The following is an 18,363-nucleotide window of genomic DNA, read 5'->3' as shown; positions in this document are numbered from 1 at the left end:
ATTTGTGTGTGCACAGGCATCACTGAGTTTATGCCTTTTGTTTTCGGTTTAATAAATTGTTGCAAAATGAATGGAAAAAAAAAAGTATTCACACCTTTCATGAACATTACAAACATGTGCTCTGGACACTTTAAGTTACACAATCGGACACACGGGACACTCGCACTCAAAACACTCACACTTACACACCAAACAGCTGCAGTAAAGGAACAAATAAAAATAACTGGCTTCATTGAGTCTTGTGTGTGAACATGAGGTTTGGTTGTTTACATTTGTGAAGCCAATGAACAACAAAATTCTGGATGCAGAAAACAATAAATCAAGATAAAGATAGATTGTAAAAGATACAATGATGAAAAGCAGACTTGAAAGAACAAACAACAGAAGACATTATGTTATTATTAGACTTGCTAGAAATTCTCTAAATTGCTGCCAGATTTCCACAGGACACTCATTGCTTCTTCACCATTACGTCTGTTGATTTTTCCTTTGGTTATATTCATGATACATGAATCACATTGAAAGTGATGCTTCAAAAAAGTCATCACTGTGCATCTGAATGAATTCAACACTAAACATGAAAGAGAACTGCACTGTAAATAAATGAAAACCAAATTTTATTTAATCCCAATCTTGTGAGGCTAAATCTAACGTGTCTTTTATTTTGAAAATCATCTCAATGCTTTTCTCACAATCTACTCATCTTACATCCTAAAAAAAACTTTTTTTTATTCATTTAGATCCCAATTAAAATAAACATGAAAAACAACAGGGTTCTCAGTAACATGACCAAGAACTGTCGTTATTCAAAGGTCTGAAGATATTTTTTGTAGTTTTAGTCGTAACTAACCAAATCCTCCCACACACTCGCCCTACCAACAAATGCTTTTCTACAGAAGCTGTCTTGAATAAGTCAGCAAAACTAGTGCCACATTTCTGAGGATGAAGACAAGAGAGTGTGACATAAACACACACAAAATGGTTCTGCTTGTGTGTGTGTGTGTGTGTGTGTGTGTGTGTGTGTGTGTGTGTGTGTGTGTGTGTGTGTGTGTGTGTGTGTGTGTGTGTGTGTGTGTGTGTGTGTGTGTGTGTGTGTGTGTCAGTTTTACCGGCATGCTGTAGGCACATGTGCATGTGTTTAAACGTTAGTGGATGTGCATGTGTAAAAATTTAATTTTCCTGAGTAACTAACCCCGGTGCTTGACGGAGGCTTCTGGATCTGACCCATGTGACCGCTACATAAACTCAGATAAACAAATCATCTCCTTGGTGGTGTAAATGTGACTCACAACCTCAGATGTTCCACGTAAACAGCTAAGGACAAACGCCACTGCTAGGGAGAAAAGCTTCGGAAGAACCAAAGTGAGCAGGAATATCCAGAAGCTTTTAAAACGATCTGTTTTATGGCATCTTCTTGAATTAATTTACTTTTGATTTGCTGTGAGTTTTTGTTGGCAGACTCGTTGTCTGCTCTGACTGAGACTGTCGTTCATGTGATGTTTTCCAAACCAGGTTTTCCTTCTGATTAAATTTTGTATCCTCATGTCGGAGGTTATAAATTAGTAACAAAACAAAAAAAATTCATCCTGGTCTCAGCCCACATCCACTGCAGAATGCTGTACTAATACAATACTGCAAACAAACAAATAAATAAATAAATAGCATATATTTACAATCGTCAGATGGGCATATGAATCAATAACGGACACAGCAGGCAGATTTAGGAAGAAAGCAGTTACCAATTTGCTGTGGTAAAAATGACTACTATTAGAAATACCATTTGAAAACATGTTTTTTATTAAAACTGTATTTGGTAGAACTCCAAGTAAGTTTTTATTGTCCAACAGATGCAGCATTCACCTAGTCTAGAAATCTAGACCAACCATAGCAGTAGCAAAAGATTTTGCTCTGTCAGTCAGTCGAGCGACGTGCCGCTGTAGCCTCAGCAGTCTACCACTGGACCAAACAGTTTTGTGTCTTGCTGATCACAACGCACTAGGTTTGTTAGGCAGGCTTAACACCAGTGTTGGGCAAGTTACTTCAAAACTGTATTGCATTATTTATTACTTGTTACCCTCATTTTAAAGTAATTCATTACATTACAATATTACTGATTTTAAAATGTAAGGCATTACACTACTTTTGCATTACTTTAAGTTACTTTCACCAAAACAACTTCAATATGAATCTGGTAATCTGACGCTCAGTGAGCTCATGATATATATGTGGAAAGTGATGTGGTGTCTGAGCTAGGATTGCTGTTAAAACAGTCAGATATAATAACAGTGCTTTAAAATGATTGTTTATTAAATAAAAGCAACAACAATCTGTACTCTCAGCACGCTGCCATCTTATATTAACTGAGCAGGGAGTGAGGTGGTGGGGGCTTTTGCCTTGGTCCCCAAATGCCTTGATACGGCCCTGGATGTGGGACTGACTTCTGGGGTGATCTGATTCTATCACATGTATAAATATTAAATGCTTATATATTATTGCTTTTCACTGGTAAAAATGTGTATTGGGGATAAATCTACCTACTTTTTTCTTTTTTTCTTGATTTTATTTGAATAATTTCCTGCCCTTTCTCTCTCTAACCTTTCTGCATGCTGCATGTTTTCTCCGTCTTCCAGAAAAAACTGTTTCCTAGATTTCCTACTTTCTAACTATCAGCCAAAGGGATCTTCACATGCGCGGCGCTCCAGCAGTAATGAGTTGAAACCACCGGGGCACAGATTATGAACTCAGCTGAGGCAAAGCACGTCAGAAAAGCACAAAATACCAGAGAATATGCGCTGATATGAACGATCGCAAGTGAATTATTTTGTTTTAGTGGAGCGATTTTGTGAATGTAACAGCGGCCGCGTGGAGGACGCCGCTGGAGTATTTGAGCCGTTACCGCTGCGTCCCCTCTGCCCGCAAAGCTGAGTCCATAAATGACGTAATACATGCAGATACTGGATCTTACTTCGGGTTTCCCGCAATTTGAATTTTTAAGGAACACATCTTGATTCTGGGTTTAAAACTGCATTGTAATTACCGCGTTACTGACAATTGTACCGAGTAAATATTACCATTTTCTTTCCCTGTAATGCCTTACATTACCACATTACATCAAAAAGCAATGCATTACAGTAATTAATTACTTTTGTACCGCATTACTCCCAACACTGCTTAACACTAGGGCTGCAATGAAGAAAAACTAGAAAGATGGCATCAGCTCAGGAACGACACTCCTTTAAAACAGCTTTGGCATCAGCTTTGGACCATTTAGACTTGAGCTTTTCTTTGAGACATGAGCAGATAGAGGTACTGAAGTTCTTTAATTCAAAAAGGAAGTATCTGCGCCTTCTTCGACGGCGTATGATGGACAACTGACATAAATAGTGGTGAGAACATCATGTTGTTTGTTGCTTTGATTAGTCCTAGCGATGTCCAATTGCTTGAGGAGTCAGTATCTTGATTCCACCCCACCACTGGGAGGTTTCAATGGGTCATGGCCAGACTATATATTCATACAGGATTGCTTGCCAGGCTACTGTTCATCAGCACGCAAGGAAAAAGACAAATACATCTTTCTCCTGAACAAAAAACTAAAATAGGAACATACAGTCAGTGGCTTCAATCTGATTACTGGTTTGGAAATATTGGTGCAGAAAAGTGATTGCTCCTCGATGACTTGCTGTCACATTAAACAATAACTATTTTAAGACTACAAGACATTACCCAATGTTTAACTGTGCGCAAATATTTTTAAACTTCATGATCCTATGGAGCTAGAGTAGGGTCACAGACTAACCAGACCACACGTAAACCACTGGAAAGCCTTTATAACAGCGTCCTGAAGATGTTCTTTCCCTTTGCTGTGATCACTTTGTCTGTGTGTGTCTCAAACTGGTTGTCATAACCTTTTAACAGCATATTGTGAATTCTTTCTGAACTGTTTTAATTTTATCTTCTGTTTCTTTTAACTATAATTTAAAAGCCTAGGGACAAATGCTGCAAATTAGCTACTGCTAAAAGTATTTTGCTACAAACACGGGGCTGCCGTGTTGCAGCTTGTCCATGTTCTTGTATCTGTCCCTATAAAAGGTGATGAAAAATGCTTAAATCGTGTTAAAAATGGTCAATGTAAATATAAGTTGACAAGATTATACAGGAAATGATCTCGTTTAGCCCATCCTGTTTGCATTAACAGGTCACGGGGAGTATGTATAGATAAGAATGCACTGTGGAAAAACACATTACATTTCTGTATCTATGGATCATGAATCATAAGAAAGCAGTGGTCAGTTTGAGTCAGGACCTAAAACAAATGGCTGGTGCTCACACCCCGTGAGAAAGCTACTCACATCTTGAAATCATAAATTCACAATCCATTCTGGTGCTTCTCAAAGAGCAGGGTGTCTGCTCCTTTGTGATGGATGATGGTTTCAGCGAATGTCAGGAGCAGTTCTTTGGGATTATTGCAAGATGGAATTTTATGTTAGTGATTCAGTTTCTATGCTTGAGTTCATGATTTCAAAACAAGTAACTGCCAGCACCATCAGTACCGTGTCAGTAGAACCTGTAGTTTATCGACTTTATGATTTTTAATGGCATTTATGATCTCGTTGTCACAATCTGATGTCAATGAGATGAAGAAGTTTTATTTCCTAAAATGAGATAAACGTGCAAGTGTAAGGAAGGCCTGGATGTGTTTCGTTTAGGAAGCTAGCTTGGAGTAAGGCACACAACCTTTCAGTAACAGAAACTTTTGAAGTCTTCCAAAGACTTTCATGAGGTGGAAAGTTATAGCATGTGGAAAGAAGAAGTTCAAATTGTGTAAAACCTAATCTGATGCTCCATACAAAGATCAGGAAGAGGAGTGCACCAACACCCCCAGAGTTGGAGTTTTAACTCCCTGTGGGGCCACGCACGGTTTTAAAATGTATGTTTTCATGCCGCTAGGAGCAGCCTCTGATTAAAGTCTCCACCAACTGGTTTACATTACACACACTGTAAATACAAGCTTCCACAATTACACACAGGCAAAAAGTGAAGAAAACAACAGGGAAGGGACTGGAGTAACAGCTCGCAGCACACGGGAGGCAATGTGTTACAGGAAGCTTGATGCTGTTATAATGGACTGAATGAATGGTTTGGGATTAGAACTGTCTGGATCAGGTCTCTTCTACATCACAGAGAAAATTTGCATTCATGGCCCTGCCCACCTTGGATTGGGACTGCCAAACGCTGTAATAAAGCTGCAATGGCAAGCTAGCTTTAAAAACAAACATGGTCGCGCAACACTCACTCCTCCCATGGGCTCCCTAGGCCGCAAGCACCTGATACCAGAACCCACGTTGCCACAAACGAGAGAGCACAAAACACCAGTGCCTGTTTTCTAGGTCCAAACGTCTTTTGTTGTCTGTAACTTCAAATGGTGTTTTCTTTTTGAGACTCTGGTAGTTTGTCCTAAAGTTGAAGTGGTAGCAGCCAGCTGTTTCTCCTTTTTTATTTTTTTTTAACCGTGTCCTGTCTGGTTGTGAAGCAAACAGAATTAATGTCTGAATGCTGGTGACAAGCCTTAGAGATTTTACTATCAGGTGGAGCATCAAAGCTTCTGCTGTTAATGTCACGCCTGATACTTAAAACTTTATTGTTTATTGTTTTTTGAAGGCTTGTAATTCCGACCGGACACGGAGACAGAGGTGAAAGAGAAAGGAAAAGACAAGGGGGGAGGGGGGTCCACAACAACAAACAAACAATGATGAACAAGAGTCTGCTTCTAGACCTGCAGAAGGAGAAAAAAAAAGAAAAAGAAAAGGGACACACAGCAATACAACAGGAGCAAGCTATCACTGCATCAACCTGATGAGGAAATATAAAAACATTGTTTTACTGAACAATCACGATAATAAATCACAGTGCATTAAGTGCCAACCACAGCCGACATGTGTTGAACGTGCTCAAGTCCATACTTATGAGAGCACCATGTGAGCACCTGTGAGTGTACACGCGCTTGTTTGTGTAAGGTTTCTCTATAGGGGTGTCCAATAGAGAGTGTGAGGGGCCACAGATCTGCCCCCAAAGATACGTGGGAGATGGAGGGAGCTCCAAGTCTCAGAGATCCAGGAGCTGCCCCAGAGCACAGGGACCCCAGGGAGACTGCGACCAGAAAAGCCCCCGCCCCCCTCGAGAGGCGCAGAGGATCGCCCCGGGGGGCTACAACCAGCAGCCGGCAGAGTCCCGGGGGATATCAGTGGCAAGCCCACAGGCCCACCCGCAGCCTCCCACCCCCAAACGGCCGAGCCCGGAACCCGGCGACCACCCCCGCCGGGGACCCAACAGAGCCCAGGGACCCAGATCCCACCAGGCAGCCACCGGGATTAATCAGGCAGACGCTAAAAATCGTAAACCCCCTGACCCGGGAGCCGCGAACACTCAGGCAGACCAAGGCATCACACTCCACACCAAGTGTGACGGGGGAGGCGAAGATGTATATCAGCAAAAGAAGTCCCAGGAGAAGGGAGGAGTCAAAGGCCCCGCCTGACATATACAGTCACACACAAACACAGTCACACACTCCCTCCCTCATGCTCACACATACACATAGAACCTAAGACTCACAAAAATGCACGCCAGACACCCACTCTTACTCCCCATACACACCCTATTCACTCTTGTCCCGGTACTGCTGCACAAAGGGTACAACCATCACCGGTTCCCAGAGTTTGACCCTTTCTACTGGGGTGCTGATGAGCAGGCTCCTGCGCCCAATGCCGAGCAAAGAGACCCACCACCCAGACCCCACCCAGACGGCCAAATCCCCCAAGTGACAACAGAGGTGTGCTAAGACCCCTAGTCACTCTCCGCCTGCTCCAATACAGAGTTGGTGTGTGATGAGGTGTGTTCGTGGCTGTGGTGAGCAGGCAGTGCAGACATCGTCTGGCCTACGCCAGCTGATGCCACCACACCACCCCTCTTCCCCCCACAGCCCTCTGTGAGGGGAAGAGGGGTGGATGGTCTATCTGTCCCCAAGGGATAAACAGTTGAACACACACATTATAATATAGTGCTGTGGTTTAGTGAGACAGACAACCATATGGTTCAATCATTGGTCTCAAGACTGTGCCGTGTTATTGGATGAGGGTTTTAGACAAATGCTAGAGAACCACATTTATTTTTTTTATTTCACATTATTTTTATTGCTAAACTATGTTAGAACATTGTTAAGATTTGCCAATGTATCTTTAAGTTTGCAGCCAGCAGAAAGCAAAGTGTTTCTCGGCTACCAGAAGCTAACAATTAGCAACAACACAACATGGCAGAACACGTTCAAGCTTGTGTTTTTTACACAAGAAAGAAAAGTGAACGAAGGCAGCAGAAGAGTCACATTGGTGTTAGCTAATTAGACGCAAGACATCTGAATTCCATGAATAATAATGAGTAAAATTCCAAATCCTATCATTTTCCACGCCACCACTCCTCCGACTATCTTCTACTTTTTCCTCAGAAAACAACCCACGATGCATTTTTCCAAACTAGAGACCAAAGCTATTTTTTTAAACAAGTGAGTGGGACCTTAGATGTAGAGATTATCAGAGTAAAACAAACAAGTGTACGGTTAAGAAAAGAAAATAGCTCAAATTTGTCATTTATGTGTTACATTTGTAATCTTCACAAAAAACATCTAAAGGTCAGCTCAATAAACTTCAGGAAACTAATTCCTCTAGGCAACGATTTACAAAAACACCAAAAATGTAAAAAAATAATAAACAAATTGATGTTGACTGACCCATGGGCTCCAGAGCAAACTGGTCTTCAGTAACAGCTAACGGAGGCTGGACACAAATGGACAGCTTAAAGGACTGCAGCGCAGAAAGGGCCTTTATTTTCACCTTAGGAAAATAAAAACAACACTAAGTGAGATGTGCTCAAATGGCGTTGTAGGGAAAAGGAAGAATTTTCCAAAAAGTGTCTGGAATATTTACATTTTTAGGAGGTAGCGAGAGTAAAAAAAGGAGCTGATGACTCACCTGCACGGTCACTGAAGGGACAGGTAGACCATCCATATCTTGGATCAGAGCTTGCTGTAGAGACAGATAACCAGACTTAAGGTTTTGTGTGTGTGTGTGTGTGTGTGTGTGTGTGTGTGTGTGTGTGTGTGTGTGTGTGTGTGTGTGTGTGTGTGTGTGTGTGTGTGTGTGTGTGTGTTTGTGTGTGTGTGTGTGTGTGTGTGTGTGTCTGTGTGTGTGTGTGTGTGTGTGTGTGTGTGTGTGTGTGTGTGTGTGTGTGTGTGTGTGTGTGTGTGTGTGTGTGTGTGTGCTTAAGTGGACACATTTTAAATTTTAACCTGTAGTGTACGGACATTTCCACCTTGTGGGAACATTTGGCTGGTCCACACAATGATAAAATACCCTTAAACGTGTTTTTAACCCTCCCACTGTCCTAATGGGTGTGACCCCGTGAGGAGAGTTGACCATTGAGCAGGATTGATGGTTTATCCCTCGAGGTCCACGTGGAAGGGGTGAGGTGGTGCTCACTCCTCACCCCTTCCACATGAACTCAAGGGATAAACCATCAATCCTGCTCAATGGTCAACTTTCCTCACGGGGTCACACCCATTAGGACAGCGGGAGGGTTAAAGGTATGGTGTGAACCACCTTTTGGTTTAGATTAGGGTTAGGAATAGAACAGCATTGATTAGGGTTAGGAATAGTGGAATCACTAAAAGGAATGGAAGTCAACGAAAGGGTCCACACAGTGATACAAATACAAGTGAGTGTGTGTGTTAAAACATAAATAAAGACCATATGAGTGTGTTGAGTTCCTGTTTGCTTACTGATGGCTTGTCCAGGCTGGAGGACACGTTGGATGAGACAGAGAGGTCCTCCACAGCATCGGTTTTGGGAAGGATGTCTGAAACCAAAAATTATATTTATGATTTCCTCTGTAAGTTCACAAATGCAAGTTATTCGATTAACAAGAGGAACCATTAAATCAGTAAAAAGGGGAAACTTTCTTTCAGATCAAGACCAATTCACCAACAGGAATTATTAGATATTTTCTTACACAGACTGAGTTTTAGGTGTTCCTTACAGTCGTCCACTAATCTCCTACCTTGAGTCCTGGTGGCCTCTCTGATGAACCTGTGCAGCTTCTTCATCTCAGCGTCCACCTGCTCATAGTCAACCTCTCTGGCATTGACTTTAGGTGTTGAGAAGAACGAGGGGTCTGTCCCCATGTAGGAGCACAGCAGATGACCGTCTGAGGTCAGGCTGACCACAGCCCCCCTCAACTCCCTGAGATGAGGAGACCAGAGGGTTAACTCCACAACATTTGCTATTTGTTAAGAACCGGCATTTTTAAGGGCCTCTGAGGTTCACAAGGGTAGCAGAATGTGATGTTTAGGTTTAATACGGAAATAGAAGATAAGAGGGTGAGCATGAAGACATGATGAGTGATGCAATAATGCTTCAACCGTCTGGAAACTGGTTACAGATGTGAGTGGTTTCTATTCCAGTCATGTGAAGCTGTAACGCACACACGCACACACACACACACACACACACACACACACACGCACGCACGCACGCACACACACACACACACACACGTGGTATAAAACTCTCTCTTTAACGGCCGTGGTAACACAATCTGTCTACACACAGGCTGATAAAGTCACATTAACAGAAACATGACAAACTCTTACAGAAACACATAAAAATTTGATTCACACACTCACTAAAACAAAGAGACAGACATAACACACTTATCCAATTCTCACTAAACATTAGTGTCCCGTTTGAGAGAGAGCCAAGCAAACAGGCAGCAAGACAAACAGGCAGTGCTTGGTTACAGGTGAGGATATAAATGATCTGTTGCTAGGACATACTTGACTGTAAAAAAAAACTCATTATACAGCTGTTTTATAATGGAAAAGTCATCTTCTTCATCATTATTATCATTATTATTCTTAACAATAATCATGATTCACAAATTTGAAAACCAACCATACCAATTTGTGTCGCACAGACACGTACTGCATTCACTTGAAAAAAAATTAAAAAGCTTTGTTTTTCTGAAATGAAAACATAAATATTACAAATAAATGAATTTGTTGTGTTTTTTTCTGAATTAACAATCATTTAAAATAACAAATAAACTGCCATCTGATCCTGAAGGAACATGGCCACAGGTCATCAAACTAATAGTAATCCTATCGATAAAAGTATTTATTTATTTTCTATTTTATTTATCTCATTAATTCAGGGAAAAAGATCATTTTTTCCCAAGTGAACAGAAATACGCTCCCATAGCGTTAGGCACTGATTTTACTTAACGTTATTACTGATTCGGAGGAGAAACTGAAGGTGAATTATCCTGCTGCTTGTGGTTAACAATTAAATATTATATATAATAATATAATGCACTTCACAAAATAAACATTCTAATATGGAACCGTCTGTGTGTCGGATGTCTGCCATCAGCTGATGTCTGAACATTTGCCTTTTAAATGAAATGCACTGACACCCCACCTAAAGGCTTCAGCCTTCAGTAACCATAAACAGGATAAAAAGGGTTTGAATAAAGTGGATAAATGAAGAAGAATATTTTGTTTTGCCATTTTGTTGGCAGGACTGTTTCAGAATGTTTAGATGAGCCAAGAAAGCTGAGGTGAGCCGGATCATGTGATCCACGCAGAGCAGAATTAAGCGATAAAATTCGATCCTCCACAAAAACAAAGCAGGAACATCTAAACCACAGTTATAACGTTTGCAGATATCCACGGTAAGCCAGTGTGTGTGTGTGTGTGTGTGTTTTGCATGTTTTTTGTGTACGTGTGTTACTCTCCCACACTCTGCAGTGTCCTACAAACACACTGAACAACCTGATGACTATTAAATGCTTAAAAACAACACAGCCTCAATCTAAACCAAACATGTGCCCAGACACACACTATCTCTTGTATCTAAACCACACATGCGCGCACACGGGATCACAGACCACATCATTTTTCAACTGTGTTTGTGTTTTCTGTTGTAATTGTATCAAATTGCAGTTTGATTGTAGTTGTTTGGAGAAAGACGAAGGACTGGCTTTAGGAGGCCCCTCCTCGCTTGCTGCTGATTGGCCAGCTGGAAGGCATTGTCGGGTCATTTCCTGCCAAATATCCAACGACGGATTTCACAAGCTGATAATTGAGTCAGCATACCTACCGCATGTGGTAAATGTACATAATGTATGTGACAGTAATGTCTAATGGGTGGTAAAAAAAGAAGCCTCACATTGACCTGTGTGTTTGCAGACGTCACGCTGGTGAAGGTTCTCAATCATCCAGGTCGTAGTAATCCAAAAGGGTTCGAATGAAGGCAGCTGGACTTTTTGGTTTCTTGAAGATGTTTTGCTTCTCATCGGAGGAGCTTTGACAAAACCAAAATTAGTACAGTTGCCTTCATTATAACCCCTTTGGATTGAAGATGTCATCTTTGACATCTAAATAAGGATGCACTGATACCGATACTGGTATCGGTCCGATACCGACACCAGTATTGGTATCAGTAAAAGTTAACCAATACCAATACAGTTACCTGAAAGTGGCTTCACTGTAACTTGTCATTTCTGTTCACCTAATATTTTAGTTTTGTGATCATTTCTATAAAACAATTTTTATTTTTATCTCCCGCAGTCTCTTCCTTTTGAAAGATGAGAAGAAAATAAAACCTGCATTGCAATTCATTGCATTTTTTGTGTGTGTTAGAAGTATCGGTATCAGTAATCAGTATTGGTGAGTACTCAGATCAAAGTATTGGTTTGGAAAAAAGTGGTATCGCTGCTAAATCTAAATCCAAACGTCTTGTTCTGCTGGAGGTCGTACTCACGTGAAGTTGGCAACACGAACAGCTACAGGCACAAACGGGAGCTGGGCGGCCCACTTCAGAGTCACATCCTGGTAAACCAGCAGCATGTTGGTGTGGTTGCCTAGCAGCAGACTTGTGGTGCCATCTGTCCCTATATGATGTCAGAAAAACGAAGGTTAGATGGGGAAAACGGTGATAAAACGCAACTGCATCATTCACAATGTAGCTTGTCTTGAATGTGACTTAGTTTGTTTAAAATGTTTGCAGCATGGGGCTGCATGGTGCAAAAAAGTTGCAGGTATGTGGCCTTCATGTGTGTTAGCACGAGTTAGCATGTTCTCCCATGGATGTGGGTTTTCTTTAAGTGTACCAGCTTCCTCACAGTTAGGTTAATTTAAATAATCCCTAGGTGGGAGTGGTTGTTTGTCTCAAATGGTGTCCCCCATCTCTTGCCCAGTGAGGGAGCAAGTGAGTAAAAGAGAGAAAACAAGGAAGCGAGTGAGTGAGTGAGTGAGTGAGTGAGTGAGTGAGTGAGTGAGTGAGTGAGTGAGTGAGTGAGTGAGTGAGTGAGTGAAAGAGAAAACAAGTGAGTGAGTGAGTGAGTGAGTGAGTGAGTGAGTGAGTGAGTGAGTAAAAGAGAAAGTGAGTGAGTGAGTGAGTGAGTGAGTGAGTGAGTGAGTGAGTGAGTGAGTGAGTGAGTGAAAGAGTAAGCGAGTGAGTGAGTGAAAGAGAAAACAAGTGACTGAGTGAGTGAGTGAGTGAGTGAGTGAGTGAGTGAGTGAGTGAGTGAGTGAAGGAGTGAGTGAGTGAAAGAGAAAACAAGTGAGTGAGTGAGTGAGTGAGTGAGTGAGTGAGTGAGTGAGTGAAAGAGAAAGTCAGTGAGTGAGTGAGTGAGTGAGTGAGTGAAAGAGTAAGCGAGTGAGTGAGTGAGTGAAAGAGAAAACAAGTGAGTGAGTGAGTGAGTGAGTGTGAGTGAGTGAGTGAGTGAGTGAAAGAGTAAGCGAGTGAGTGAGTGAGTGAAAGAGAAAACAAGTGAGTGAGTGAGTGAGTGTGAGTGAGTGAGTGAGTGAAAGAGAAAGTGAGTGAGTGAGTGAGTGAGTGAGTGAGTGAGTGAGTGAGTGAGTGAAAGAAAAAGTGAGTGAGTGAGTGAGTGAGTGAGTGAGTGAGTGAGTGAGTGAGTGAAAGAGAAATTGAGTGAGTGAGTAAGTGAGTGAGTGAAAGAGAAAGCAAGTGAGTGAGTGAGTGAGTGAGTGAAAGAGAAAGTGAGTGAGTGAGTGCGTGAGTGAGTGAAAGCGAGTGAGTGAGTGAGTGAGTGAGTGAGTGAGTGAAAGAGAAAGTGAGTGAGTGAAAGAGAGAAAACAAGGAAGCGAGTGAGTGAGTGAAAGAGCGAGTGAGTGAGTGAGTGAGTGAGTGAGTGAGTGAGTGAGTGAGTGAGTGAGTGAGTGAGTGAGTGAGAGAGTGAGTGAGTGAGTGAGTGAGTGAGTGAGCGAGTGAGTGAGTGAGTGAGTGAGTGAAAGAGAAAGTGAGTGAGAGAGTGAGTGAGTGAGTGAGTGAGTGAGTGAGTGAGTGAGTGAGTGAAAGAGAAAGTGAGCGAGCGAGTGAGTGAGTGAGTGAGTGAGTGAGTGAGTGAGTGAGTGAGTGAGTTTGAAATTGGCCCTTGAATAAAGTTTAGGCTCTAAATAAAACGATTAAAGAGACATTTTGAACAATTTTGCCTCAGTTAAAAACCAATTGAATAATATTTCTAAAATTGTCCCTGTGCTGTTTTTTATTCAGCGCGTCTGTCTCGTGGCAGGAACGTCAGCCTCAGTTTCACAGCAGCAATAATTTGAGGTTTTATGTCTTTCATTCTTAGCTCTAGGAAACAGACAAGGGTGCATTTTCACAGATCTAAAAGCATCCACAGAAAAGAAGGGATTCCTGTGGTGGGTGGCACTGCCCCGTCGATGAGTGCAGCTTCTACTCTCCAGTACAGAAAAACCATCTCTTCAGGTTTCACATCTGCTCTGTGTCAAGAACTCTCATGTAGATCTTCCATTCTGAGACAAGGATCGCTCCTACGGGTGTGTTGTGTAAACACAGCCATAGCTAGGCTTCTACTTTCTCTCTTAACCCAAGGCTAGAAACAGAAAACATAGAGTGCTTTTGTTTTTGTTTTCTTTTACACACAGAGGGATGTCCAGCTGACCAACCCACCGATGGTGCGGGTACCACCTACTGAGATCTGAGGTGACGGCCACACGCAAAACAAAAACACACCTCACTGACACACAGTTGAACACACACATTATAATATAGTAGCAGTGGTAAGAAAGGGAAAAAATGACAGAGTGCATGTTAGTGCCATATCTCAGCATCGGCCTTATAATTATAATCTAATTATAAAAAGAAGTACCTATCTGTACTTTTGTCGTAGTGTTTTTACCCTAGTCTTAAGTTTTCTGTCATGTTCTTGTCCTTCTGGCCTTCCTCCCACCCCCAAATCTATTCCTCCTGATTCTGAATGTTATCCTTTCTTCTCACCTGGTTTCTCTTACCCTCTTTTCATGATTTGGTCATTGTTTGACCATCTGCCTGTTTCATCCCTCCCTCTCGGTCTGCCTTTTATCCCTCAAGTAGCATTAACGAAAAAAGAGGTGTAAGGCGGAAAAGTTGTTCGCATGCACAAGCCACAAAACCGGAACGTTCCGTTGCTGCCAGGGAAAGAAATCTCTTTACATTTCCTGTCTGTCCAACAATAAATACTTTTCTTTTTTCCTTCTTGAATGACACGAATATGATCTCATGACCTCCTCTGACATAATTAGCGACTCTTCAGTGATTTTACTCTTGCTTGTTCCGACTTTGTGAGAGAACGGGATTCATACATAAACTGTTAGGTGAAAAATCAAAACAACTTTCTGGAACTCCACCCGTTCTTCCAACACAAATCCGGATAGAGGTAAACGTGTGTCAAACAAATCACTTAAAAAATTTCCCCAATGTGTTCAGTTTGGTTTAGACTTGACGACTGTGAAGGCGCTTACATGTGACTCGCACCGTTTTATGTTTATGAAAGAGAATCGGTTAAGAACCAGAATGAACCTACCGTAAGTTTGTGTCGTAAGTGCGAATCATAATCGTTATTAAGGAGGGATGGGACTTTGACTTGAAATCATTCATATGGGAACTGAAGCCAAAACAATTACATGACAAAGAAAGTAGACAGACAGACAGATGGGAGTAGTTGATGAGGGTGAGGGCTCTGGTCCAGCTGAGGCAGCTGTGAGGCTGAAGGCCAGAAGGAACGCATTAGGAAACCTGCTGCAGATCAGTACTGTCTGTGTCTCTCCACAACATGAAAAGACCCCTAAGCAGACTAGCAAAATAAGAGCTGCACGTGAACACTAGGCAGTTGCAATCAGTTAGTACAAAAAAAGCAAAAAAAGATATTCAAGCTTCTAATTTTCTTTCTTTGCAGTCATAAACAGAGCTCAATCGGGGCAGAATCTACGGTTGTCTTTCAAACTGGTCGCAGTTGGACAGCGCTAGGACCAATCTGAGCATCGGACAACGTGACGTATTCATCGCTACGGAAATTAGTCAACAAGGCAATCTGACACACGCCATCAAAGAAGTACCTCTATCTGCTCCTGTCTCAAAGGAAAGCCTAAGTCTAAATTGTCCATAATTTATGCCGTAACCATTTCATACACGCGGCGTTCCTGTAGCCTACAAATCTAGGCAGACCAAAGCAAAACGACTTTGCTCTGCAGGTCAGTCTAACCACGCTCCACTGGAGCCTCAGCAGGCCCGAACAGTCTTCTGTCTTGCCAGTCACAGCGCTCCATCGGTTTGGTGGACAGCATGTTACTGCGGCTGAGTAAAACAACAAAGATTGTTTGAAACTGCATTGGCATCAACTTTGTACTATTTAGACTTGGGTTTTTCTTTGAGTCAAGAGCAGATAGAGGTACTTAAGTCTTTTATTTAGAAAAAAGGATGTATTTGTGTCTTCTTCAACCGTGTACGGCGGACTGCCCCGTTGAATGACTTCTGTAGTGGTGTGTACATCACGTTGTTTATTGCCCAATAGCACGAGGAGACAGTTTGAAAAACAATTGTCGATTACAATCCACAACTGAGATCTGTCTATGGGTCGTGGCCATCCTATATATCCTCATATATAGGATGGTTTACCAGGCTATCGTTCCTGAGCAATCACCATCTTTGTTGTTTTGCTCCATCACAGCTCTGCCATCATCCTAAGCAAATGCTCTGCCTTAATGGCGCTAAGACCACCCAAGAGCGCTGTGACTGACCTTAGCCAAGCCATCGAAGAAGAAATTATTTTTTATATAGCGCCTCTTATTAAAAATCACAAGGCGCTCAGTGGGAGACCTGCTGATGCTACAGTGGAGCGTGTCTAGATCTCTAGCCTACCAGTGAAAACATTTTGTGGGCAAGGAAAACCAGAACCTTTTCCCTGATTTAGCTCCATAAATGGCCTTTAATTCTGGTTGTTTACCTGAAGCGTAGGGTTGAAAACAGCTGGGGTTGAACTCCAGTTTCTTCATGAAGCAGATCTGTCCGTTGTCACGGAAGCAGAAGAGGTTTCTCTCACCCAGCACAAGGATGGAGGAAGACGAATGGGAGAAGGAGGGAACTGACACATCCAGGGCCTGTTCTCCCAGTACAAACGTCCAGTCAGGCTGGAGGAAAAAGGCAAAGTTAAAGCCGGCTGCTGTAACCTCTTAAGTTTTAAAATAACAAACACGATGTAAACGATAAAAGTGTGATGTCTGAGCAGTATTTAGAAAATGCATTTAAGTAGATTTTTACAAATATACAAACGAAGTCTGCGCGTATCAGCCAGCACTTAAAGTTCACGTGCTGCTTTGAGAAATTCAGATAATGTATACGTTGTACCGTATAAATAGTATCCATGTTGGAAATTTGGATTACTCTAGTGTTTAAATGTAACCGGCCAAGATCAGTACCAAAGACTTCTGCCCAGTAGCGTTTTTGCATGTTTAAGACTCACCGACAGCCTCTTGCCTCCGGCTTTTGGGGGCAAGTCTGAATCCTGCCGACTTTCTGCATCTGCAGACACGGCTAGAGTCTCATACCTGAGAAGTAAAAAGAAACAAACTACAACTGACACAAACATCCAGTGTGAAGGCTGCTTTTGAATTTCAGAATGCTGCCGCCTTTTTTTCAGTCAACTGTGTTGCTGAGAGAACATGTTCATGTAGTTCATATTTACCAGATTATCAAATCAGCTCATTTCAAATTCATCTCATCTTCACAATCACTGCTTTACTTCACCAGTTGTTTACTTTCAGCTCGGAGATTTGGTTTTCTTAGCGGATTTATTGAAGTTAACAACATAAACAGTTCTTTGTTTATTCTAATCAGGCATTTTTATGGATGCTCTGAAAGGCAAGAGAATATTTCAGTTTTTAATTCCCCTTCTCATCCAACAGCAAAATAAAAACATGTATTTTTTTTATTAGACCATGAAGGACAAGTGAAAAAGGACTTTGTCGTCATGTCATATATTATCACTTCATTTTTTTAATTTTGTCATCTGTTCTATAAGAAGACACCCAAAAAACAGACGAGAGAAAAACGTTTACCCTTTTGCCGTTTGAGGTTTCTGTACAATTTTAATATCTGGAAAAAAAATAAATAAACGTCCTCAATAAAAATGTCTTCTGTCAAATTTCACACATTTAAACTGACCTGAACATTTTTAAGAAAACGGTCCATCAGTGTTATTCAGTGAATATCTGGCAGCATGCAAACATAAGTGTTTCTGATCCAGAGTCAGAATAATCTAGGCTTTCCAACTATGTGCAGCATGTTCTCCAACTCACACACACCTGCCGGCCCGCTGAGCTGTTGGAGTTTTAGTGTTTAAATATGTGAAGCTGTTATTTGAAGAGATGAGATGAAACTGGGTAGAAAAAATAATGTGTCACTCCTTTACCTTCTCATATTATTCCGCAGCATAAATGTCCATATTTGCAGCCCTTGGTGAGATTTTGCTCAAAATTTTTTTACCACTAATTTCTGTTTTATGCCTTTTAGTGGAGGACTCTGAAGATGTGTGGATATTCGTGGTGTTGGTGTCGGGTTTCCTGCTGATCGGCATTGGAGGCTACCTGGCTTACTGGGAAATTAACGAGCTGTCGAGGAATATTGGCCTGATCCCAGAGCTCAGAGATGGTTTGCACCGCGCTGTGAATTCACAGACTCACATAATTGTCGAGATGAATCGTAAGCTTGGAACTTTGGCCAAGATTCATTATTGGCACAAAAGATGGATGCCATCAAGGAGAGAGTGCACGAATCAGCACGGATTGGGATAGATTAATGTCCATTATTGGGATTTTGAGAAGTTGACGACCAACAAACTGTAAGACAGAGAGGAAATTATCTCTGTCTGGCCCCAAAACAATTTCTAATCGGAATTCTGCGCCCTTGAGCCTGCAAGGCTACAATGAAAACTTCCCCTCAGAAGATATGTGGAAAGTGC

General features: G+C 41.8%; 1 protein-coding gene across 5 annotated transcripts in view; it reads right to left on the bottom strand.

Annotated features, from left to right (window-relative positions):
• Positions 1–18,363, bottom strand: part of bbs9 (Bardet-Biedl syndrome 9) — a 186,496-nt gene that overhangs the window by 153,854 nt on the left and 14,279 nt on the right. For all 5 annotated transcript variants that reach the window (XM_015949922.3, XM_070551029.1, XM_015949923.3 and 2 more), the window contains 7 exons: positions 16,867–16,951; positions 16,351–16,534; positions 11,865–11,994; positions 9,103–9,284; positions 8,825–8,901; positions 8,019–8,072; positions 7,778–7,880 (listed from right to left, as the gene is read on the bottom strand). In XM_015949922.3, the coding sequence (XP_015805408.3) occupies positions 7,778–7,880; positions 8,019–8,072; positions 8,825–8,901; positions 9,103–9,284; positions 11,865–11,994; positions 16,351–16,534; positions 16,867–16,951 (815 nt within the window). The remainder of the gene's footprint in view (positions 1–7,777; positions 7,881–8,018; positions 8,073–8,824; positions 8,902–9,102; positions 9,285–11,864; positions 11,995–16,350; positions 16,535–16,866; positions 16,952–18,363) is intronic.

The sequence above is a fragment of the Nothobranchius furzeri genome, chromosome 5, assembly GCF_043380555.1.
Source record: "Nothobranchius furzeri strain GRZ-AD chromosome 5, NfurGRZ-RIMD1, whole genome shotgun sequence".
In the NCBI taxonomy this organism is placed as follows: Eukaryota; Metazoa; Chordata; class Actinopteri; order Cyprinodontiformes; family Nothobranchiidae; genus Nothobranchius; species Nothobranchius furzeri.
Note: the sequence above shows the minus strand (reverse complement) of the source record. Positions and strands in the feature narration are given on the sequence as shown.